At 38.2% G+C, this 25383-nt stretch overlaps 1 protein-coding gene across 1 annotated transcript in view; it reads left to right on the top strand.

Annotated features, from left to right (window-relative positions):
* Positions 1 to 715: 715 nt before the first annotated feature.
* Positions 716 to 25383, top strand: part of gpr137b (G protein-coupled receptor 137B) — a 30632-nt gene continuing 5964 nt past the window's right edge. The window contains exons 1-4 of the mRNA XM_062975281.1: positions 716 to 1269; positions 16435 to 16484; positions 19539 to 19761; positions 24383 to 24536. Of these exons, the coding sequence (XP_062831351.1) occupies positions 754 to 1269; positions 16435 to 16484; positions 19539 to 19761; positions 24383 to 24536 (943 nt within the window). The 5' untranslated portion in view covers positions 716 to 753. The remainder of the gene's footprint in view (positions 1270 to 16434; positions 16485 to 19538; positions 19762 to 24382; positions 24537 to 25383) is intronic.

Below are 25383 nucleotides of genomic sequence, written 5' to 3'. Positions count from 1 at the left end.
TAAATAAAGTTACTACTACTACTACCACTAATAATAATAATAATAATAATAATAATACACTTAGGCAATAAATATGAAATGCACAGACATATGATGGGAGACACCAAGACTGAGAACTGTCCACGTGAAAGGGATCTAAGAGCTTGTCTTTTTTAGTGAGTCATGTCTTCTCATGCTGCGTCTCATGATACATTCAACAGTCTCAGCTTACTCAGCTTCCAGGGAGGCTTAAAGTCTTTATTTGCTCTAGGACCTCTTTCATAGAATCAGAGTTGGAAGAGACCACGTGGGCCATCTAGTCCAACCCTGCCATGCAGGAAAAGCACAAAGTGCCCCTGACAAAACTAGCTTGCTTGCTTCCTCTCTCTCTCCTTCTTTCTTTTCCTTCCTTCCTTTCTTCTGGCAGTCCAAGGTTTTTGCAGAACTCGTCTTCAGCACTACATCTCAAATTAGTTGATTTTCCTTTTATCAACTTTCCTTTTCTGAAATTCTTTGGTGCGCTCCACTGTGTAATGTATATTTTCAATATGACCCTTGATGCCTCTTTCACAGCCATACATAGACACTGGACCCTGAAACCTTCAAAGTATTAAGGCACATCTACACTGATCACTTAAGTCACTGATCACTTAAGTTAAGGGGCCTGTCCAGCCTGGGCTAGGCCTGGCGTTGCCTTGGCAACGGCTGAGGGAGGCGGCCCGTCTGAGTCCCTGACAGAGAGAGCGAGGCAGAGAGGGAGGGAGGGGGCTGGCCATGTTCTCCCCGCCCTCCGGGAGCAGCCCAAGAGGAAGTGCGGCTTGTTTTCGTTCCTCCCTCGGCTCCTCCGCTGCCGAAGATGAAAGGCGAGGGAGGCGGCGGCGGTGGCGAGAAGGGAACCTGAGCCGGGCCTGTGCCGCCGAGATGGAGGCCTCGGAGCGGGACCCGGCCAGGAACGACACCTTCCCGCCGACGCTGAGCCCCGCCGTGCCTCCCTTCGTGAAGCTGGGGCTGACGCTGGTCTACACGGTCTTCTACTCCGTCCTGTTCCTCTTCGTCTACGCGCAGCTCTGGCTGGTCCTCCACTACCGGCACAAGCGCCTCAGCTACCAGACCGTCTTCCTCTTCCTCTGCCTGCTCTGGGCTTCCCTGCGGACGGTGCTCTTCTCCTTTTACTTCAAGGACTTCGTGGCCGCCAACTCCCTCGGCCCCTTCGCCTTCTGGCTCCTCTACTGCTTCCCCGTCTGCCTCCAGTTCTTCACGCTCACCCTCCTCAACCTGTACTTCACCCAGGTAAGGAAGCGCCGCCGGGAAGGAGCCCGGGAAAGAGGCGGAGCCTGGCCGCTTGTTTCTGGCGCTGCTCAGGCCGAATCCAGTACGAAAACCTGCAGGCGAACTGGCCCCAAGTGTCCGGGAATCCCATGGATCTTCTCTGAACAGGCAGCAGAATATGCCTGGTCTCGGAATTGTGAGGGATATATGTCTGTGTAGGGTTCAATTATCCAAATGTCTTTGGACAGCCAGCGAAATGTGTCTTTTACTGGAGGTTTGAGGGATTTATATACATCCCTCAGACCTCCAGTCCAAGGTATACAGTATACCTCGTCGGCTATACTAAGATACAGTAGAGTCTCACTTATCCAAGCTAAACGGGCCGGCAGAAGCTTGGATAAGCGAATATCTTGGATAATAATGAGGGATTAAGGAGAAGCCTATTAAACATCAAATTAGGTTATGATTTTACAAATTAAGCACCAAAACATCATGCTATACAACAAATTTGACAGAAAAAGTAGTTCAATACGCAGTAATGTTATGTTGTAATTACTGTATTTACGAATTTAGCACCAAAACATTGCAGTGTATTGAAAACATTGACTACAAAAACATTGGCTATTAACAAATTGACTGGCCATGCAAAGATATGTATATACATCCCTCAGATCTCCAGTACAAGACATATTTCGCTGTCTGTACAAAGATATGTATATATCCCTCAGAAATCCAGTACAAGTTAGGCTAGCCCTCACCCTCCCAATGTTTTTGGTCCAACTTAAAAACTTGGCTCTTTAACCAAGGTTTTTAATAGGTATAAGAGCCCAAAAGGTTTAAATTGTAGACCCAGAAATTTTTTCACTGAAAGTACTTTATATGTCTGGTTGGTTGCTATTTATTTTATGTTTATAATTACCATGGCATTTTATCAATGTTTATTTTAGGGTTGATTGATTTTATTGTGGTATTGTTTTATGTATTGGTTATGTAAATTATGTTTTCCTTTGATTTTGATGTACAGTGTTCCCTTGCTTCTTCACGGTTCACTTTTCGCTCCATCACTGTTTCGTGGGTTTTCAATTAATATTAATGTACACATTTATAGCGGTATTTTTGCTGCTTGACAGTTTTTTGCGGTCTGCAAAGGGTTTTGGAAGGGGGGGGAAGGGAGAAATAAAGGGAGGGGGAGGGTAGGGAAGGGTTGGAAATAAAAAGGGTTATTTAGCTTCCATTCTTCATCTGTCGGTGTACTGTATATTGTAACTGCTAAAATAAAGTACAGACTGCATTGTAGTAAGTGGTCTGTGGTTTGCGCTCCTCCACACATAGAATAAATATAGTGTCCCTACTTTGCAGATTTTTACTTATTGAGGGTGGTCCTGGAACATAACCCCCGTGATAAGTGAGGGAACACTGTATCTTTATTTATTGCACCATATTTTTTGTGTGTCAGGAACGACTTAAGAACTGCACGTCACTTCTGGTGTGAGAGAATTGGCTGTCTGCAAGGACGTTACCCAGGAGACACCCTGATGTTTTGATGTTTTTACCATCCTTGTAGGAGGGTTCTCTCATGTCCCCGCATGGAGCTGGAGCTGATAGAGGGAGCTCATCCGCGCTCTCCCCGGGTTGGAATCGAACCTGGCAGCCATATGTGTTGTTGTTGTTATTATTATTATTATTATTATTATTATTATTATTTCACTGGTTGTACAAAGATATGTATATACTTCCCTCAGGCCTCCAGTACAAGGCATATTTCGCTGGCTGTTCAAAGATATGTATATATACCCCTCAGACCTCCAGTACAAGGCATATTTCGCTCGCTGTTCAGTGAAACATCCCTCAGACCTCCAGTACAAGGCATATTTTTCTGGTTATACTTAGATATTTAGATACTTGAACCATACATATGCATGTAATGGCATAAAGGCAGTCCCCATGTTACGATCATGTATGTAAGTCAGAACAGGTACATTTTAAAGCAGGCATGGGCAAACTTTGGCCCTCCAAGTGTTTTGGACTTCAACTCCCACAACTCCTAACAACCGGAAGGTTATTAGAAATTGCGGGAGTTGAAGTCCGTAATACCTGAAAGGTCAAAGTTTGCCCATGCCTGCTTTAAAATGTACCTGTAATATACCTGTAAGTGTAACTCCAGCCAAAAATAGATCCCTTTTAGCTTTGTATAGCATACTCCTGTCTTGTTTGTTTTGCTGTCTGTGCCCCTCTGTTCAGAAGATTTCACCTCACTTTCTGTCCTTGTGATAATTGGATTTTGAAAAATTAGGCTCCTGAGGAAACAAGGCTGGAAAGAAAGCTTCAGTAGAGACACCTTTTCTCCCATGATCACTCTTTCAGGACTGAATTTCCCTCCCAAGGGGAAGATTTCTCTCACTTCCTGTTCTCTCACCCCCATTCTTAACTATTAGTCATTTGTATGATGTTTGTAACACAGGGACTGCCTGTATATATATCATCCAAGCATCTTCTCTATACAGCTAGCAGAATTTGCCTTGTGCTGAGTGTATGAATAATATTATGGGTTGATGTGAGTTTTCCGGGCTGTATGTCCATGTTCCAGAAGCATTCTCTCCTGACATTTCTCCCACATCTATGGCAGGCATCCTCAGAGATTGTGAGGTATATTGGAAACCAGATAAGGGAGGTTTATATATCTGTGGAAGGTCTGGGGTGAAAGAAAGAACTCTTGTCTGTTGGAGGCAGGTGTGAATGTTACAATTAATCACTTTGATTAGCATTGAGAAGCCTTGCATCTTCAAGGCCTGGCTGATTCCTGCCTGGGGAAATCCTTTGCTGAGATGTGTTAGCTGGCCATGATTGTTTCAATCAGGGCCAGCTAACACCTCCCAACAATCAGGATGCCCTCCACAAATGTGGGCAAAACATCAGCAGTGAATGCTTCTGGAACATGGCCATACAACGTGGAAAACTCACAGCAACCCAGTGATTCCAGCCATGAAAGCCTTCCACAACACATCAATATAATATACACACATGACAGAACCCAACCAAAATATATATATTTCTTGGTGTCTTGGTTTTTAGGCCTGTTCAGCAGATCAAATATACTCACAAACGGGTCTAAAATTTGTATGTTGGCCAGTGATATTGATAGTCCCGATTGTCAAAAAGATACTGCATAATATATCTAAGGGTGCACCTACATAGTCAAATTAATGCTGTTTGACACCACTTTTAACAGCCATGGCTCAATACTACGGAATCATGGGAGTTTTACAAGGTTTTTAGCCTTCTCTGCCAAAAGTGTTTGTGCCTCACTAAATGTTCAAGTGGTGTCAAGCTGAATTAATTCTACAGTGTAGATACACCCCATGTATCTCAAAACAAAACTGGATCCCCAGGTATTTTCTTTGTACAGTCAGCAGAATGTGCCTTGTACTGAGGATGTGAAAGATACACACACACACACACATATATAAGTATAGAATTAATAGTCTTGGATGTCAACGAGATACTCCATAAAATATCTGAATCAGCAAATTAAGCAGATGAGATAATTTTCCCCAACAGTGCAAAATTAGGTCATGCTAAACATGGCTGTTCAGCTGGGAGTCTTATCTATCTTGAAACTCTGATCTCACCTCCAAAGGGCTGGTTTGTTTTTTTAAAAGAAATACATAATGCTGGATTAATCCAATAGGTTCAATGCCTTTTGATTGCCATTGCGATTTATTATAATGCAACTAGATTTGAATGAAATAGAATGTTTTATGGTGGACATTTTAATTTCATGCTTGCTTTCAAATGAAAATTGGTGCAAAAGTAGGTGCAGAAAATTATTCCGGAAAGCTTTTGAAGTGTTCTGAGTAAAGCATGTGAGCATTGAAGTCCTCATTTCAGTTCACCCTAACTAGGAACTTGCCTGGTGAGCTCGGGCAGCAAATTCATGTTCTCTCAGCCTCATCCTCCCCCCTGGCCTGTTTTGCAGGGTTTTGAAAATGGCAGAAAGAAAGCTTACATAAAATATTTTAAACCATTGAAAAGTGCTCTGCTGTTGCAAGTATAAGTGAGCAATGTGATACTTGGACCAGTTATTTAGTAAAAAAAATGAGACTCTGGAGGCTGCATAAAATGGGGGACCTGAATTCAAATCTACTAATTCTGAAACTAATAGTTTGGGCCTGTTGCTATGTCTTACAGTCTGTTTCTCTGTTTTAGTGGAAGAAGGTTCCATTGATTCCATTGAATTTTCCTCCCAAGTAAATGTCCTGTAAGCCTTGGCTTCAGTTTCCTATTAAAAATTATGTGACTAATGAGGATGGATCATAATGAGCAAGAACCATAATTTGCTCCTTAAATGGTGCTTTATTAGCAAGTCTGCAAATTCTTTGTTATGTCAAAGGAGATATTTATTGCCACGAAAAAAGGCACTTTCAAAAACTTAGATGTGATTGTGGGCTATTTTGCTTGTAAATAAAGGGTCAGAATTTATATAGTTGAGAAATATAGGGACAGCTCCTAAAGAACAGCTTCAATGGTTCATTCCATATCTGCAGATTTACAGTTAACAAATCACCCAGATGTTGCTATCTTATACACATTGAATACAATGAGATATGACTATATATAAGCATCCTTAAGATTGTACTAATGTGGTTTCTTTGGCTTGGAATTCAACATATTGTCAGATGTTCCCTCTTAAAAATCGTACCTATTTTATTGCTTCAGATATGAAAAGGCAGCCTGTGTATGCCCTGCTGCATAAAACCCAGACTCTTTAATATGATTGCAGGGAAAGCACTGCAGATGTGGTGAAAAATAAAGCCCACAACATTCATTACCATGGCAGAAAAAATAATCTAGGAAAGCTGCTGAAATTGTGCCAGGAGAGATTAACAAACTAGCAAATGCTCCAGAATAGTTGCCAGAACAACAGACTATGTTAGCAGCAAATGCGAGTAGAATTGATAATGTTAACCCACTGAATCCTTTAATATAATAGAAAAAGAAGGAATAGCATGTGCTTTTGAAACTTTTAAACTTGAACTTTTGTTAGGTTTGATGTGGTGGGTGAAAAATGGATTATTCAAAAGGTTCTGCTTCTATTTCCTTCGCCACAAACCTCAAAAGTCATAGAGGCAATAAATAAAAATAAGTACTATTTTCTAGTTGTGGTCTGATAAGTGTGGGCATTTAATTTACATTTAAATGGCAATTTAGTGTGAACACAGTATCTAATTTTTTTACAATTCAAGGATAACAGGATCATGGAAGAGGTGAGAGTCACCACATCTCTGTTAAATACTTGTCCTTCCCACCTTATTTAAAAAAAAACCAGAAGGGGAGACTAGCTGAGTGGATAAAGGGAGTGGTTAACGCCTCTTTGAAACAAGGCAGAATTTCAGCATGTTTAAAGGAAACTATTCTGGATCCAGTGCTATTTGACATTAATTGGCCAGTTTCCACCATTCCATTTTGGGAAACTGCACTAGAATGTGTAGTGGCCTTCCAACTCCAAAGCTTTCTGGATGATAAAGATTGTCTAGATCAGTGTTTCTCAAACTCTACGCAACCAGGTATTTTGGACTTCAGCTCCCAGAAATCCCAACCAGCTTACCAGTTGTTAGGAATTGTGAGAGTTGAAGTCCAAAACATCTGGAGGAGCACAGTTTGAGAAACTCTGGTCTAGATCTGTTTCAATCTGGTTTCAAGATGGGGCAAAGACAGCTGTATTCACCTTGGTGGATAATGTACTCTGGGTACTGGGCAAGGGATATATATCCCTGTTGGTTCTGCTGGACCTTTTGGGACTACTCTCAGCACCATCAACTCTGGCATCCTTCTGGGCCCACCTTGCTGGAATGAGAATTGGAGGCATGTTTTGCACTAGCTCCATTCCTGTCTTGAGTGGTGAACCTAGAAGATGGTGTTGGGGGACTTCGCTCGCAACCCTAACATGGTGCCTGCCATCCATAAAGAACTAAATGAAGATGACAAATTGTGACTTAATCCAGAAAAAAACAAAGATGCTCCTGCTCAGTCAAAAGACAGATAAAGGAATAGAAATTCAATTTGCTCTTGATGCATTTATACTCCCCCTGAAGGGTCAACAGCTTGGATGTGTATCTGAATTTAACTTTGACTGGAAGCTTAGATGTCAGTAGTGGCCAAGAGGACTTTTACACAGGCACAGTATCTGCCCAGTAGTGCCCATTCCTTGAAACATTCCATCTGGCCATTGGTGACACATATGATCAATTACATCCTATTTGTATTCATTTAATGTGCTTGCATGGGGCCACCTTGGAAGAGTTTCACAAACTTCAGCAGATACCAAGAGCTATAAACAGATTGTTAATTGCATCAGGGTACATGGAGCATACATTTCCCATATCTTAAGATGTTTTTTAAAGATGTTTTAAAGATGTTTTAAGATGTTTTTAAATTGTTGATTTTAGCCAGTTCTTGTAAGCCGCCCCGAGCCCCAGGGGAGTGGCGGCATATAAGTTTGAAAAATAAATAAATAAATAAATAAATAAATATCTCAACAGCTGAACTGGCCACTGATCCACTACCAGGTACAATTCAAAGAGGTGGTTATGATCTGTAAAGTTCTGTATGGCTGAGACCTAGGTTACTTGAAAGATCATACCCTTTCATACAAACATGTCCATGTCTTTATGTTTTGAGGAGGCCCGTCTCTTGGTTACATCACCCACAAAGGTAAATTTGGTGGGAACATGGGAAAGGATCTTCTTGATGGCTTCTCCAAGGCTCTGGGACTGCATTTTCAGAAAGGTTGGGTGACATCATATTCAGACAAGTAAATACTTTTGTTTGGACAACTGATTGTGAAGGGGAAACCGCCTTGAATAGTTTGTTCTACTTGCTACTTTGTTTTTAATCATTTATGTGTTTAACAAGTCTTAATTTTTTGATGGTTGAATTGTATTTTTAACTTTTGTATATTGTGAATTTTGAGTAACTTTTTTAAAAAAATACTGTAAGCCACCTGGAGTCCTTAACTGGGAAAAAGGTGGAATATAAAAAATTTAACAGCAATGGTAATAATTGAGCCTTGTACTAGCATAATGCAATCTATTTATATGTTTTGGCTTACTTAGGATCAAATAGGTATTTCATTTTCCTCTAGTGACTTCCCTATCTTTGAAAATAGGGCACTTGGATCCTTTTACATATCAGACATAAGTTGGAAAGAAACTAGTGCAATCCATTCAAAGTCCCTCTTTTGCTTGCTTTTAAGGGTAGTAGTGTAAATTGTTTCTCAGAGTTGCATTTTCTGATTTAATGGTAATAGGAGAGGGCATTTGCAGAGAAAAGGGAATTACAAGAATGGTCCTCAAAGTCACTCTTAGATACAAGAAGGGTTTAGAATGTGGTGTTTTGGAAAAATTATATCAAATACCATGAACCATTGCAATAATTAATTGTATTCTTCCTTCTCTTAGCTACCCCACAAACCTTTGTTTTGCTATGATTTTAAAAATAGCTTTATCAAAAGTGAGAGCCTGCTACAATAAAGAACTTTTGGAAATATGGACTTTAGTCTTGTGTGACTTATCTATAGCCAGTAAATCAAAGTATTTTTAAATAAATCATGGCATATCTACGCTAATTGTTTCACCTATAAAAGGAACCCCCCCCCCACACACACACACACATCTGGCTCTATTTGTAAAGATAACTCTGACAACATGAGTCATTGGGAAGGATGATAATGCTTGGTGAAGTGGAATGCAACCAGAAAAGAGGAAGTCCACATTACAGAGGGAATGATTCAGTCAAGCAAGTCACAGTTCTGGATTTGCAAATCTTGCACATAGCTCTTGGAGTATCTTACTGGTTAAATCTGAGTGTCATATGTTGAACTGAAGTGAACTTCAAATTACAATACCACCACAAGTCTGATATGAAGTGCTTCATATCAGTTGGCTCCTTATGCATTGTTTCTATCAAGATGTAATCATTTAAGTGTTCACAGTATGGTACTTTAGAATCGTAAAATTGACAGAGATCATGAGGGTCATTCAGTCCAACCCTCTACCATGCAGCAATCATAGCACTTCCAACAGATGGCCATCTAGGCACTTTTAAAAAACCTCAAGAGAAGGAGACTCCACCACACTCTAAAGGAGCATATTCCACTATTGAACAACTCTTACTGTCAGGAAGTTTTTCCTAATGTTTAGGTTGGATCTCTTTTCCTATAGTTTTAATCTGTTATTCCTGTCTTAATCTTTGGAGCAGCAGAAAACAAACTTGCTCCTTCCTCAAATATTTGAATGTGGTTATTATGTTCTCTTTCAACCCTTTCTTGAAGTAGAAGACACACACAAAATTCTTTCAGCATGGAGGTCATTTTGTTAATTCCTGACCTGTAGGCTTTTGTTTTTTTTAAAAACTGCTTCATTAAGATGTGTGTATGTGTATCTGGGATATCCGAACTCTAGTCACACTTAGAAGAATTATCCTGTGTAAAGTTATACATTGGAACCTGGCTCATTTAAACTTCAGCCATTGTGTGTGCATGTCAGGGACCTGTAGGCAAGCAGTCTGTTTACAGGCATGCTAATGGCTGGCAGCCCTACTTAAATGCTGATTTGGTGTGTGCTACACTATGTGGGTCTGTTTTTCTTGTTTATCCACAGCACATTGAAATTAGGCAAAATTTATTCAGTGAACTGTCTGATTCCCATTCTCGTTTCAATGTCTTCTGCAAGTTACTGCAAACTAAAAGTAACTATAATATTCAAATATATGTCTTTTGTTGTCCCAGATATCTTTTAATCAATTAAAAATTGATAACAGTCCAAGAGATTTTTCTTCTTTTTAATTTGGGTGTTTCATGGGATAATGAAGGATAGAAAAAATTAGGATAATAAAATAGCTTGAATACAGTACTTTAAATTTGTTTGCAGGTTTGTACTGATTATTTTTTTTAAATCACTTTCAGTATAGTTTGGATGTCATGATTGTAGTTAGCAAAGCTTCCACTCATGAACTTTTGGAATAGAAGGACAAACAAGCAGTCACAATTTCTTTTAAAATGCTCTAGCTCCAGGCTGTCCCAGAATCTAACATTTTCAAAGGTAGAATCTGATATCGGGGACAATCCCTTGTGATGGAATGAAAATATCAGCACTGAAAGCTGCCCTAGGTGTTATCTTTATAATACATTAAACGTTAACCACAATTATATAGAATACCAAATGCAAATATAAAATACCTAGTTCAAATAGTTTTTGAGGCACTGTTTTGACCTGAGATTCTTCCCCCTTGGTCTGAGGACTGGGTACCCAATGGGGTACCCTGAAAGGAGAAGATCACCTAAGACAGTGGTTCTCAACCTGTGGATCCCCAGATATTTTTGTCTTCAGCTCTTTAGAAAAGAATGTTTTTGTTTCCTGATCAAAATTTTGAGTGAATTTTCCCCTTCTAATATGAGTAGGGGCTTTGAGATTTCTCCTTTTTTCTTTGTCATAATGTATCTTGACTTTTCTCTCTCCGGACTTTCAAAGTTATCTACTCTCATCCTTTGTTCTACATTGGATAATCTAGAATGTGGTCCTGACCCAACACAGCACAAATGTGTTTTCATAGTCAAAGATAAAATTCCTCTGAAAATCCTTTGCCTGCTTATGTAAATACCTCTGTTTAGGCAGAAAAGAAAGCAAATGAGAGGTTTTTGTAATGTGAGTTAAGATTCTGATATTTTTTCTTATAAATCAAGTGGAGCAAGCATACTCCTGGACTTCATTTTTGAAAAGGCCCTAAAGGAGTCAGTGACCTGCAGTTTTTCTTCAGCTACTTTGGATCAATGTTTTCATCTTGAAGACATTGAAATTGTTAAAAGACTTCTATACTTTGTTGTAGTCATTATTCAGAATAGAGACTGTATTCAAGAAATGAGAAGAGCAAGAGTTGGAAAGGCAGCTATGAATAAACTAAAAAGAGCCCGAAGTGTAAAAATATATTACTGAATGCTAAAATTAGGAATTTCCATGCCATGATATTTCCACTTTCTAGGTATGATGCTGAATAAAGCTCACTGTATAGGAAGACAAACCATTCATTTGAACTATAGTGGTGGAGAAAAGTTCTATAGATACTGTAGACTGCTAAAAAGACAAATGAACTCTAGAACAAATGAAGTCTAAATCAAGGTGACTAAACTGAGACTGTCATACTTTGGACTTACCATGAGAAGAAAAAGATAGTCATGCTTGGCTAAGCAGAAGGCACTTAGAAAGGAGGAAGACCACATTGCAAATGGAAGCATTCAGTCAAGGAGGCCACAGTCCTGAGTTTGCAAGACTTTAATATGGCTGTTAATTATATGGTGACTTGAAGGTCTCTCAATGTAGTCTCTCATTCATAAGATCATGATAAATAGAAGTAAACTTGACAGCAATTAACAATACTAATATTTTGGATCACTGGGACAATGTTCTCATTTTGTCAGTGAGACAAAGAAAGTAGTGCTTGTATAAAAGAGAAAAGAGTGTTCTTGAGCAGCTTGGAATATTAGTATATTAGCTTGTTTTACTATGAAACCAACTATTTGTATACATGAGCAAATTAGGGCAAGGGGAATGGGCTCATCTAGATCAATTCAGATCACTCTGGTTTGGGAGATGGAGAAAAAGTTCCAGACTAGTCTAGCACTACAGCTACTCTCACTGTATTACATCAATTGTAAGAAGATATTGATTGTAAAATGCACCCAAAGTTCAGTACCACCATCACCACCACTACCAAAGAATACTTAAGATGCACTTACGATTCTAAAATGTGATTTTAGATATTTTTTATATATAGGAAAAATGTACATCTTAAGAGTTGAATAAATATAGTGTATGTGGAAAAGGCCTTCATGGCCTACTCTATTTCTTTTAAGCTAACTGTATATGGCAAAGATTTATGAGAACAGCATGTCTAGACTGGCATCTTCCATCTGATATTGTTACTGTGGAACATAGCTTCCTATCATATAAGTATTACTAAACTGTAATGTCAAATTTATCCACTCAAACAAAATTGTGTTATTGAGTTCATCCACTTTCATTCCACCCATTTTCTATTTTTTCAGAAGAATAATGGAGAAAAAACTGGACTACTTGAAAACCTGGACTATACTCAGCAACATTTTATTTCAGGGTTCCACTGCTCCAACTGTGTTTGTAAATTTCAAATGCCTTGATTACATTGCCATATGTGCATTCCATCTTTGATACCCTCAAAGAGACCTCAGATAAGATCTTTAGAAAACATGCCTAGAAAGAATCATGTATATGAATGCTAGAGTCAGGAAAATAATATTGGATTCCTTCTGCAAGAACCTCTAATGTTTTGTTTAAACCAAATCCTTATGATTTTGATGTTCAGCAGTGCGATTCTTAAAAAAATAATGTAGATGAAGAAACTGAAAATCTTTAGCATCTTTGTTAATTTTTTTGAAACTTGTACTTAAAAGGCTGCACTTTCTTTTCATTTTGGTTTTAAAATTCTTCTAGAGTTGAAAAGCCTAACATTAAAAGTCAAATCTGGAACAAAAATATGTGCTGTGTTTGTAGGGAGCTTTTCCAAGGTTCTTCGTTGCCTGGAACTGCACAAAGAAATGTTTGGTTAATATATGTATATAGACTGAGAATGGGTGTGGAAAGGGTTTCTAGATCTCAGGGTCTGGTCCTAACTCCAGTGTTCATGTGTCACATCTAGACAGTAGATGAGGATACAAACACTTCAGTTTTGGCAGGTTCAGTTGCAGCCAAAAGGAAAGGCTGTGTGCAGACCTCCAGCTCAGCTAATAAACTTTTTTCAAGGATTAAATTATTTATTGCTGCAGTTTACAAAACCTCTGTGGGAATGTATGCATTTATTTGCTTAGCTTTTCTCTCTCCCATTAATTGTGGTACCAAGGCTCACCTTCCTCTTTGTGATGCATCCATCTTGTGGCTAAAAGCAGAAAGGCTGGATTAAATGTTCTTTATCCTGTCCCCCTAAGTAAATGAGAAGGAATACGGTAATCCCTTGATTTCACCACTATGTGGAAACAACCCTTTAGCTAAATCTTAATTTTCAAACTGTGTGTGTGTGTGTTTGAAAGACAACATGAAGGCAGCTGCAGTTGGTACTTTATGCCATCACCGAGGGAACTCTCTATGTCTCAGGTTTTGTCCTGGAAACCTTGGACCTTGGGATGATCCTGAACTGGCAAGCCTAAGCCTGGGTTATTGATGGAGTGTCAAACTTTGATTAGTGAGGCCTGGGAAATGAAATTGAATTTCATTGGGTCACAAATTCATTGGGTCATTCTGGCTTTGTCCTAAAAAACAAAAGCAGTGGGAAATCTACACATGTGTGATCTACTTCAAGGAAGACTAGAATATAAATAATTTTTAAAAACACACAGTGTGTACCCAACACTGAAAACAGGATATCATAAGCATCAAAGTAGGTTATGTGATATTCACATTATGAGTATGCAAACATTTGTCACCCTTCAAGTGTGCATTTTTTCCATTTCCTGCATTCCTGCTTTAAAACTGAAACAGCAAAGTAGCTCAAAGAGAGTTTTTATGTGAACTTTTATGTCTGCACTGAAGGGAACAGCACTGCAAACACTTTAGTTTATGTGGCTGCATTAGCTTTTAATGGACTACTCTGCCTGAATCCCATTACATTTTAAAGAGTGGAAACAAAATGGAGAAAATTTAGTGGACAGTAACAACTATGATTAATGGATTTGGAACATATTATGCATGAGGAAAAGGCAATGGGGAAGTGGAACAGGATATATTTAGATTACAGAATATATCAAGCCTTTAAAATGCTTTCATAAAATGCTTACAGCAGAGGTTTTTACTAGGGTTGTTCATAGATGTGTTAAAATAGATATGGCTATATTTATTTATTTATTAGCGACATTTATATCCCGCCCTTCTCACCCCGAAGGGGACACAGGGCGGTTTACAAATATATATACATACAGTATATTATATTATACGATTATATTGCAATATTATTAGTAATATTGCATGTAATATAAATGTACAATTATAATAGTGAATTAGAATTACTATTACATTGTATTGCATCATAATATTATTATTAATATTACATTTATATACAATATATTATAATATTAGTATAGTATAATATTGTTATATATTATTATATCGTTAAATTGATACAGGAGACATGGTGGAAAGATGTCTTCCTGGCCCCGCCTTCTTCATTCTGGTCCAGAATGGCAGTTAGACCTTGCCGGGGGGGGGGGGGGGGTGCTCCCATCTGATGGTAAAGGAGACATGTTGGAAAGATGTCTTCCTGGCCCTGCCTTCTTCATTCTGGTCCAGAATGGCAGTTTGACTTTGGGGGGCGGGGGAGTGCTCCCATCTGATGGTAAAGGAGACATGGTGGAAAGATGTCTTCCTGGCCCCACCTTCTTCATTATGTATATCATGGTGAAGGGTTTGAGTGCTGAGATGGGAGTCTTTGAGGCTAGTGTTTGAATGCCAGCCTAGTCATGCAAACCCACTGGACCATACTCTCAGCCTCAGAGAAAGTCGGTAGCAAACTCCCTCTGAATAAATCTTGCCCAGAAAACTCCATGATAGGTTTGCCTTAGTTACCTACCTTAGTTGTTTCCAAGTTACCTCAACATAACTTGGAAACAACTACAAGGCCCACAGCAAAAATAATGTATTTAATACCTAGATTCTATCTGCTATGTACTACATATTAAACGTTTAGTAGGCATCTGGTTAGATCCCACCTTCAACACCTAAGTTTTTATATTTTTTATCCCATCAACATTTTTCCACCATGAGTATCTGGAGAGATGCAAGGGAACCACATTGATCTAAGTATCTCAGAGCACCTTTTTATAGTTATTAAGTAGCAAAACAAATAAAACCTTTAATGCAGGAGAAATATATGCATTGGACTATAATTCCTTTAGCCCAGGCATGGGCAAACTTTGGCCCTCCAGATGTTTTGGATGTCAACTGTCACAGTTCCTAACAACTGGCAAGCTGACTGGGATTTCTGGGAGTTGAAGGCCGAAACACCTGGAGGGTCAAAGCTTGTCCATGCCTTCTTTGGCCCCAGATACAATAAGCAGTGATAAAACTGGATTGAAAGGGCATTGTAATCCAACAGTATCTGGACCAGATGTTCTCCAGTTGCTTCTATATCTCTAAATTTGCTTTCTCTAGTTTAATATGATATGAGGCTGCTTTTACTACTATGGTTTTTAAAAACTGAATTGTTTAGGGGCCATCTGCGGTGACCTGTATATTTTTTCATAAATTCATGTTTCTTGTCATGTAGCATGTGAGAGAATCTCAAAAATATGGCTACGTGTCTTCTGATTAAAAAGCTCCATTTGCAAAGTATTTTATGCTCCTTTTGTATGTCCTGTGTCTGTGCAGAATGACCTTTTTGTAGCAGCGTTAGCATGGGGATGATGATCAAGAAAGGCTGAAGGGACAGAGCTTTGGTTTCAGATTGCAGTATTGTATCTGCAGTAAACAGTGCAATAAAGTTTGATCTGTAAAAGAGTGGGTTATTTAACCTATCCTACTATAGCTGTATGTGCCTGTCCACAACATGCAAAATAAAAGCAGTTATATCCAGAATCTCTTACTGAACATGCATGAACAGCACAACAGTTGGAAGAAGGAAAGCCTTCCTCAGCAACTACCCCAGCATGTTTTTAAAAGGATATCTCTGTAAACTAGGTGCCCCCCCCCAAAAAAAATATACAAAAAGAGAATGTTGGTAAAAGATTGATAGATGAGCACCTAGAAACACATAACTGCTGTTCCGTTCCTCCCTCTTTTTGGGGGGGAGTAGTGGTATGGGAATCTATGCCCATTCTTTCCATGTTATTTCTGCCTTTGGTACTGAATGATATGACAAGGAAATATAATACTGAGGAACACATATGCTTTGTTAATTCAGGTGTATCTGTTTTTGCAAATTAGCAACTACAAAGGGACCTTCTGACTAGAAGTAGACCTTTAGTTTTACTGTAAACGAGAATTGTCCAACAGCATGTATGTGGCCTACAACTTATCTTAAATACAGTGAGTTAATCTGTCATGAAGTAGAATGAGAGCTGTATTTGTTCTGCCTGCTGAAAATATAATATGCACTCTCATTTTATTACAGGTGATTTTCAAAGCTAAATCAAAGTATTCCCCAGAACTACTTAAGTACAGGTAAGAAACCATGTTTTTTTGTTGTGACATACAAAACAAAACAATATTGCTGGCCAATATTTTAATATACTTACAGTAAGAATTGTGTTCATCCAATCTAGAACCTGTAGTCTTGATAACCTTTTGGTTAGATTGCTATCTGGCTGAAAATATAGTTTCAACTTTGTTACAGGTTTAAACTAAGAGTTCCTCCAGATTTGTATGCTGTAAACTTTGGGACTACAGGCATTGCTAGTAAAATAAATTGTTCTACAAACATATTTTTCAGATTTGGGTATTTGTGTCTGTAAAATAGAGATCTTCATAGTTGAAGTCCCTAAAGTGTAACCTATTTACTCTGTATATAGATCGTGCATTCTTTTTAGTGCTATCAGTCAAAAGGTATTGTATTTCTATCCCATCCATCTCTCCAAAACAGGGGGAGGAGGTTGGTGGTTTGGAAGGAAGGAAGGAGTGAAGGAAGGAGTGGTGGGAAAATATGGGAGGATTTCAAATGGAAGATGTTAAAATCTGGAGCCCCTTTGAAATTCCACAAATGAATCAGAGTGGTTTCACAATATAAAAAACCCTTTCTGGAATAATCCTAGGAAGTCTTGTGATGCGTAGTCAGCATTTTATAAAAATGGGACAAAGGATGATAAGATGTGGTGACTGTGCAAGCATTTAACTACATCCCATAGTAGTAATATTGGTGTTTGTAAAATTATCCTCCTTTTCTTGCTATGTTTAAAACGCATCTCCATGGATTAGATAATTCAGATGTTGGGACTCTTCCCCCTCCCCATTTGTGTAAGTAATTTGAGTTGGTAGTAAAAAAAATTCAGTTATCGCCATAGAGATAAAAAAATATCAAACTATCAAAACTTCCACATTAGTTTTGGACTTGCATATTCACAAGTCTGTCCCTTGTGTCTTTCGTCTTCCCCGCTCCTACCAATCGTGCGTCACATCTAGACTCCTGAAGCATTTCAGAAACCGATTTTCACTCATTTTTACTGAGACTTGTTTTAAACATCAGGAATTATTGTAAAAGTGCTAAAGTGCTTCAGCAGTCATATACTAGATAAGCATTAAGATTTCATTTTATTGTTTTATTCTGTTTTCCTCATTTGATCTTTGTTGAATCTACACCTTTATTGCTTCTGAAAGTACAAACACACCGATAGATACTTTCCATTTTGGAAAGTAGTTGGTTAATTTAAGCCAACCTGGGGAATGTAAATTGTCATATGGATTGTTAATATAAAATAAATTAATAGGAACTGTACTTATGGCCGCCTTGATGGTTTATTCTTGCAAATGTGTTTTATTTGTCTATTAATACAGAGAAGGGATTCCCCGAAATGCAAAGACAAGAGGCCACTATAACCAAAAATTTAATCTAATAATATAAACTATAAGACAGTATTTCCTATATATGTTACTGTCATAGAACATTCAATGTACAAACAAGGATGATAGAGATTCAAACCATACTAAATGCTTCCAAAAACAGTCTCTAAACCAAAATATAATCAATGTGTTGTCTATTAACCTGCACTAAAGAACAGATCTGTTGCACTTATGTATAAGCATTTGTCATTCCATTTCATTTTCTATATATAGACACTGAAAGATGTGAAACAGATCACGAAAAGCAGTGTAATTTCACAATTTAAAACAGAAATGAGCAACTGCAGAAGCTGGAGGATTACATGAGCCTCTTAGGAGGCCTTGGGTGACTGTAAATGCTCAGTTAAAAGGAAAATAAGAAATACCTCCAAACATATCTTGTGGGTATGGGGCTGGCCTTTCCTGGGCATAAATTGACCCAGGTACTTAAAATATGGTAGAAATGTATACTGTGCCCTCTAGTGAACATTTTGGGGCATACTATTTATTTATTTTTTCAAAATTGCAAGAATTGTTTTTGATGAGGTGGGAGAGATTGAGGCCTCCAAGAATGGTGGAAATTCCCTCCATATCCCAAAGTGTACATTTGAGAACAGTCTGGACCTATCCCCATTTCTCTTTATCTATTTATCTAGTTGCCTATCTATAGTTATCTGTCCGTATAGTTGACTCCTGAGAGGAAGTTAGTTTCTTTATTAAAAGAATCAATTGGTGGACTAGGGTGTACATGGATGAGGATAGTGGTCTGGAGTGAGGCATTTCTATGAACAGTAGATCCCAACTCTGTGGTTTGACAACTAGAAACCTCCCATGATAAGATTTTTTGAGAAGCCTCCTTGCCAGCCTGCTATAATTATTTTTAATTTATTTCCAAAACGTGGATAGGTCACAAATGGTACTGTATTAACCATGTTTGTTAAGGGTTTCTGGGAGATGTTTTCAAAGTTGGTACTTTTCTAGTGTCTAGGAGAAATGTAAGATCTACAGGGTTACAAAAAGTAACTGTAAGATTTTGTGTCTGTGTTAAATCTAATTACTATTTTCAACTGGAGTATACCCTTAAATGAAAGAGATTTCCATTGGGTCGCAACTGTATTTAGACATGGAGTCATAATCTGGAAAGCCTGGATGTGGGACCAAGCTTTTGGCCCATCCTAGGATATGGGTTGATAGGACCTGATGGATTCTGTGGATTAATATGAAGTTGAACATGGCCTGGCTCTGACTTTTGGCTCAATTCTACTGCCCCTGTTGTAATGGTCATTTAGTTTTTATTGTTTTAATTGGATTTGGATACCGGCTTTCAATTGTGTTTTATGTTTGGTTTTATTACATTTGTATTCTATTTATTATTTATTATGTGGCATCTAATTCTGCCATTGTGTAAGACCGCTCTGGGTCCCCCTGGGGGAGAAGAGCGGTATATAAATTAAATAAATAATAAATAAATAATAGTTACTTGCTGAGGATGCTTTCGCTGGAGATCCTGTATTGAATAGGTGGCTGGACTTGATAAGCTCTATGATTATATGATCCTCAGCATGATGTCATTTGTGTAATTGTTTTATCATAAAGAGTCTCTTTTCTGGAGAATGAAATGCATTTTGTGAACACTTACTGCAGGATAATAATTTTTGCAATATTTCCCCCCCTGCTATCCAGGTTGCCTCTCTACCTAGTTTCTTTCTTTGTCAGCCTGCTTTTCCTCTTGGTGAATCTTACTTGCGCAGTGCTTGTGAGAATAGAGAATTCAGAAAGGAAAGTCATCGTACTCGTGAGGGTTGCAATAAACGACACGTTGTTTGTGCTGTGTGCCATCTCACTCTCCATTTGTCTCTACAAGATTTCCAAGATGTCCTTAGCAAATATTTACTTGGAATCCAAGGTAAAGTATATCTTAAAGAGTTCTTCTGTAATTATTTTTTATTTTTAACCCAGCAGCATCCTCCTGGCATTATTTCTGGAGAGGCAGAAATTGCTTCTTTTATTGCTAACATGAGGATGTGTGGAAAAGGGGGAGAGAACTAGAAGAAATTTTTGCTGAAAATGATTTTCATCAGTTCACTGAAGTGAAAAGAAGGAAGTGTGGCGGTAAATTTATATGCAGTACCTTAGGTTCTCCTCCATTTCTTGGTATTGGATTGCTCTTCCTATACAAATTTCCATTGAATGGCCTGGTGTGAAATTACTCATTTATAGAATGACGAATTTCATGATGGAGAACTAATATAACTAGGTTACTCAGCAAAGTTTTTTTATACATCGGCTGGTAGGGAATACGTTACCTTTACATGCAGTCCTGTGAGGGTTGTCATCTTTTGAAACAGGAAAAAAGTTAAGATTTCCTTAGGTGCAATTTGTGTCTCTGTTGTGTTATTATACAAGGTACAAACATAGAAAAATCAAAGGCTGAACTTAAGAGTCCTGCTTAGGTAAAGGACTTTAAAGACACTGTTTTAATTGTATTGTTTTGAAATTGCTTTTAAACATTTTAATTATGCATTTTGAAATAGTTTTTGGGTGTTGTTGAAATTTTAATTCTATTTGATCCTCTGTATTTTTAAGCTATAGTATGTTTGTTTTCATTTGTAATCTGCCTTTAAATCACAGTTTTTTATAAGGCAGGGCATAAAGATGATGGCAGTAATAGCAGGAGTAATTTTCCCACAGGAAATCTTAAGTCCTTCAGTAATGTAATTGACCCCTGTCAGCAGGCAACATGGCCCCCAGCACAAGATAACATTTGTCAATCACTTTATATCCCACCCTTCCTCCAGAAAGTTCATGTTTTGGGACATTGATAGATTTCGCTTGTTCATAATAATTCTCTGGTAGGCACAGCTATGCCTGGTGAGCATCATTCAAATTCCACAACCAACACAAACTCACACTGATTATTTTCACACACCCAAGTTGTATTGTAGGTTTTGTGACATAGATTAGAAATCCTCAAATGTAATGGAAGACATGATGGGTTACACAAACAAACAAATCTTTATTACGGTTATAGACCAGCATAAGGAGAGTAGGGTAAAGCTACTTACATTTTTAATGTGGTATAGGACTTGAGGCTTAAAAATAGCTGCTTAATATATTAAACAGACCACTATGTATGCAATATGTTGCATAACACCACACACTTCCAGTGGATTAATTTGATGACATTATCATACTGCAAACTGTCAGTTCTATTCTTAGATATACTAGAGACATAGGTATGGTATATATGATGGGAGAATTCTGTCAGCTCATCGCACTGTCAAACTTACCCAGCTACCGTGTTTCAAATCCAGTTCCCAAGCAGACATTTCCTGTTTTAAATATTTCCTGCTTCATACAGCTGTCTTACCACAAGTTTCACAGCCCTTTTTCACTAAGTTTCAGTTCTTCTCAAAATATGAAAGTTCAGCAAAATTATTGAGGATACAGATTTTGTAAAAAAAAAAAAAAAAAAAAAAAGGTAAAGGTTTCCCCTGACGTTAAGTCCAGTCATGTCTGACTCTGGGGGTTGGTGCTCATCTCCATTTCTAAGCCGAAGAGCCGGCATTGTCCATAGACACCTCCAAGGTCATGTGGCCGGCATGACTGCATGGAGCGGCGTTACAGATTTTGTAAAGCAGTATATTTAGATATAGAAAATAAGACTACACTGTAGTATGCAGGAATGCAGCAATTAATACCAAATTCATCAAAAGTACAACCCCATTTTAGATTACATCTGAAATAAATGGGAGCACCCTATATAAAAGCTGATCAGTAATGTCCCATGTATGCTGTCCTGGAACATGGTGGGGTTTGTGTCCTTATAAATATGAATAGCTTTATGCTGAAAGGATACAATATGAATGCTGGCTATTCAAGAAATAAAGATAATGTATTACCGGTATGTGTTTTAAAGGCCAATGTGGTATAGTGGTTTGAATCTCTGCTCAGCTATGGAAGCTCACTGCGTGACCTTGGGTGAGTCACACTCTGTCCACCTCAGAAGAAGGCAAAGGCAAACCATCTCTAAACCAATCTTACCAAGAAAATCCCATGGTAGAGTTGCCATAAGTCAGGAATAATTTCAAAGCACACAACAATTAGGTATTTACTTATAGTACAACTTAACTAATTAATCAAACTGTGGCTATTGTCTATTGCTGATTTATTTTTAAAACCAAATTTGTCTAGAGTAAATATCAGCATTACATAATTAAAACCCCAAAAATGGCATTTCCTCAAGAATAACAATTTTGAATCAGATCGCAGATCAAAGACTCGGCTAGCCCAACTCCCAAGCAGATGTTAATTGAAAACTCATAACCCATAATGAGAGGTCAGTCTCCTGATTGTGACATCTAGCAACTGATATTCAGAGGTGTGTTGCCTTTGATGCTGGTGACAGTATGTAGGCATCATGATTAGAAGCCAGTTATAGCCTTATCATTTCCATAGCTTCATTCTTACTAGGAAGTAGATTAGATGAGCCTGCAAATTGATCCTACAGGGCTTCTTTCTTATATTCTTACTAGATATAAAAGGGGGGCCTCTCTTATACTTTAGCACTGACAGCAATTGTCGTAAAATCCTTTGTCAGATTTGTAGATTTGAAACATGTCAGCTTCTAAGCATCCCTTGGTCTTTTCAGCCCATTGTCTTGTCATTTGGTAATGGTACAGGACATAGAACTACCATGTTATTTTCTTTGCACTTCCTAGCTAGTACTTCCTTTTTCTTTGAGGAACATAGATTTGCATCTGTCATGTAAAACTACTGTAATTACAAATAAAGAACACCCTTTCCCATTACTGTACTTTTTATTACAATTTTTAAAAGCTCTTACTCCACTTTGATGGAATATAACAGTCTGGAAGATGTAATTCCACTCCTTCCTCCATTCCTGGTCTGTACTTACGATTTCTGCAGCTAGTCCCCACACTCCCATGACTGTTTAGGGGCTGGGAAGGATGAGGATGCAGCCATGTAGCATATAAATGTTTTGCTGGAGCTGGAGGCCTAAAGATGACACAATGCTCCTGCTGCTCCTTTGCCCTCAAGGACCCCCCAGAAGTTCAAGCTGTCACATTTCTGTATATCCAACTACACTAATAAGCAAGAATATCTTTGAAATTCTGGGTCCTTTTTTAAAAAGCGGAGGCCAGCTAATATAGAAAGTGTTACTCCAGATCATTTTAAACCCTGAGCTCATGTAGTCATTAGAGCCCCCAGTGGTGCAATGGGTTAAACCCTTGTGCTGGCAGGACTGCTGACTGAAAAGTCTGTGGTTCAAATCCGGGGAGCGGGGTGAGCTCCCGTCTGTCAGCTCTAGCTCCCCATGCAGGGCCATGAGAGAAGCCTCCTGATACAAAAAAAAATGTAGCCATGTACTACACAATTTCCTCAATTCTGTTCTTTGCAATGACTTCTACTTTTCTGATACATTATAAAAAACAAAAAAAAACTATTTTAAAAATGTTTACCAATGCATTTGGGAATATTCTGAGTGTATGCAATATAAAGTATAGAGAGCTATTATAATGATATGAATACACCAAGATGCTGTATTTCTACAGTAATGCTCAGTGCTGTAGATTTATTAGGAAATTTAGAAAAAATATTTGCTTTTTCAAGAACATCTGCCATTTGACTATAACATTTTTTTAAAAAAATAATAAGAAAAGTTCCAGCTATAACTATTGGACCCATTTACTGTTTTCTTCATCACCTCATGGTCACTGGCAATCATTTGTTGGTGAGGCTATGTATCACAACTTCCAACCTCAGTCACACCAAGAAATCTAGCCCATTCCTCTTATGTTTTCCTTAAAACATTTTTGAAGATCATTCATGTGATGCAACCAATGTCTGCTGTTGAGATGAAGGAACACTAAAGAGTTTACTACTCCCTCACTTCCATTGAAAAGATTACATTTGTTGTAGATTTCAGTATCTCCAGAGCCCAGCCAGGACCAGGTTAAGACCTTTAGAGGTGCTAAGCACTTAAATACTTTTGGTGCCCGCATATATATCTAATTCAGAGTACAAGTGGTAATAAACTGTAAAATAAAATGTAATTTTTGAAAATGGAATAAAACTCACAGTAAGATGAAAATGTTTATTTTTATATATGCCCCCTTTATATTTGAAAGGTTTCCCCCCACTTCCTTCCATTGCAAAGACTTGTGGGAGCCCCCTTTTGTGGAACCTGGTTCAGCTGCACCATTTGCAGTTTAGCACCTATGTTCCATTGTAAATTGAGCAATGGAAAATTTATGTGGTGCCTCTCTTCCCTTGATGCCTTAAGCCTGTGCTTATTTTGCTTCATGGTTCATTCAGTTTTGAGAATAGTGCAGGGTTGTTGTTGGGGTTTTTTTTGGGGGGGGGGGCATAGTATAAGAATGTGTTACATTTCCCCCCCCCCCCCCCAAACTATAATTGTGACATTTCAGTATCCATTTTTATCCATTTTCAGAAACCAAATGCAAATACTGGTATGTTAAAATGTGTTTTAATATCTCTTTCAGGGTTCATCTGTATGTCAACTGACAACTATAGGAGTGACTGTTATACTACTTTATACCTCAAGAGCGTGTTACAACCTGGTCATTTTGTCACTTTCTCAAAGGAAGACAGTGAACTCTTTTGATTATGATTGGTACAATGTATCTGATCAGGCAAGTGCAGTATTTCCTCCTAACAGTAAAACATTAAGCCTTCCACAACTTGCTGATATAAACTAAAAACCCTTCTCCACCCATCCAAATCCTTCGGTTAAAAATAATTAGCTGCAGATGGGTTCTATTCAGCTAGATCATCTCTTCATTGTGCAGTTGAAGTACTTCAACTGTAACTGTGTCTTATAAAAAACTTTAACCAAAGTGTAACTATTTTTGAAATTAAGAAGGGGTTGTAGGCCTTAGTCATTGACCTGTTCATCTGTTTATAATTTTATTGTGGTGTATGTTACTTTAATGAACATTGGAATCAGGAGAGAGGAGTGAATATAACTACTTTACTCCAATTAAAAGGGCTCATCTACACTGACAATGTAGGTCAGTGTAAAATCTATTTGAGTGTAGCTGTGCAAGTGATTAGATTGCCATGTCTGGAATAGGTTTGTGACCAGGATGGGATCACATTAACAATGGATAATGATCTAGAAGCCTTTCCAGAATCTATTGCTTGACAGCGTTCTAGAGGCATATGAGGTGGGGGAAAAAGAGAAAGTGACAGCAGTGGAAGTAGTCAATTACTGGGCCATGTCAATCGAAACAACTTTTTATCCGCAGCTATGACTGCATTTTATGAATTTTAATGTTTTACATTGTAATTATGTATGTGTGTGATTGTAATTCTGTGGTTTTATCGTTTTAGATTCCTATCCGGTACTTTGCTGTACTTGGTTAGCCACCCCAAGTCCCCTCGGGGAGATGGTGGTGGGGTAGAAATAAAGTTTATTATTATTCATTATTTATTATTACCTGTTCTAGGGGATTCATTGGCTACTTACTGCCAAGCCATGCCC

This window comes from Anolis carolinensis, chromosome 1, assembly GCF_035594765.1.
Source record: "Anolis carolinensis isolate JA03-04 chromosome 1, rAnoCar3.1.pri, whole genome shotgun sequence".
NCBI classification, from domain to species: Eukaryota; Metazoa; Chordata; class Lepidosauria; order Squamata; family Dactyloidae; genus Anolis; species Anolis carolinensis.
This window is presented reverse-complemented; position numbering and strand designations above follow the sequence as displayed.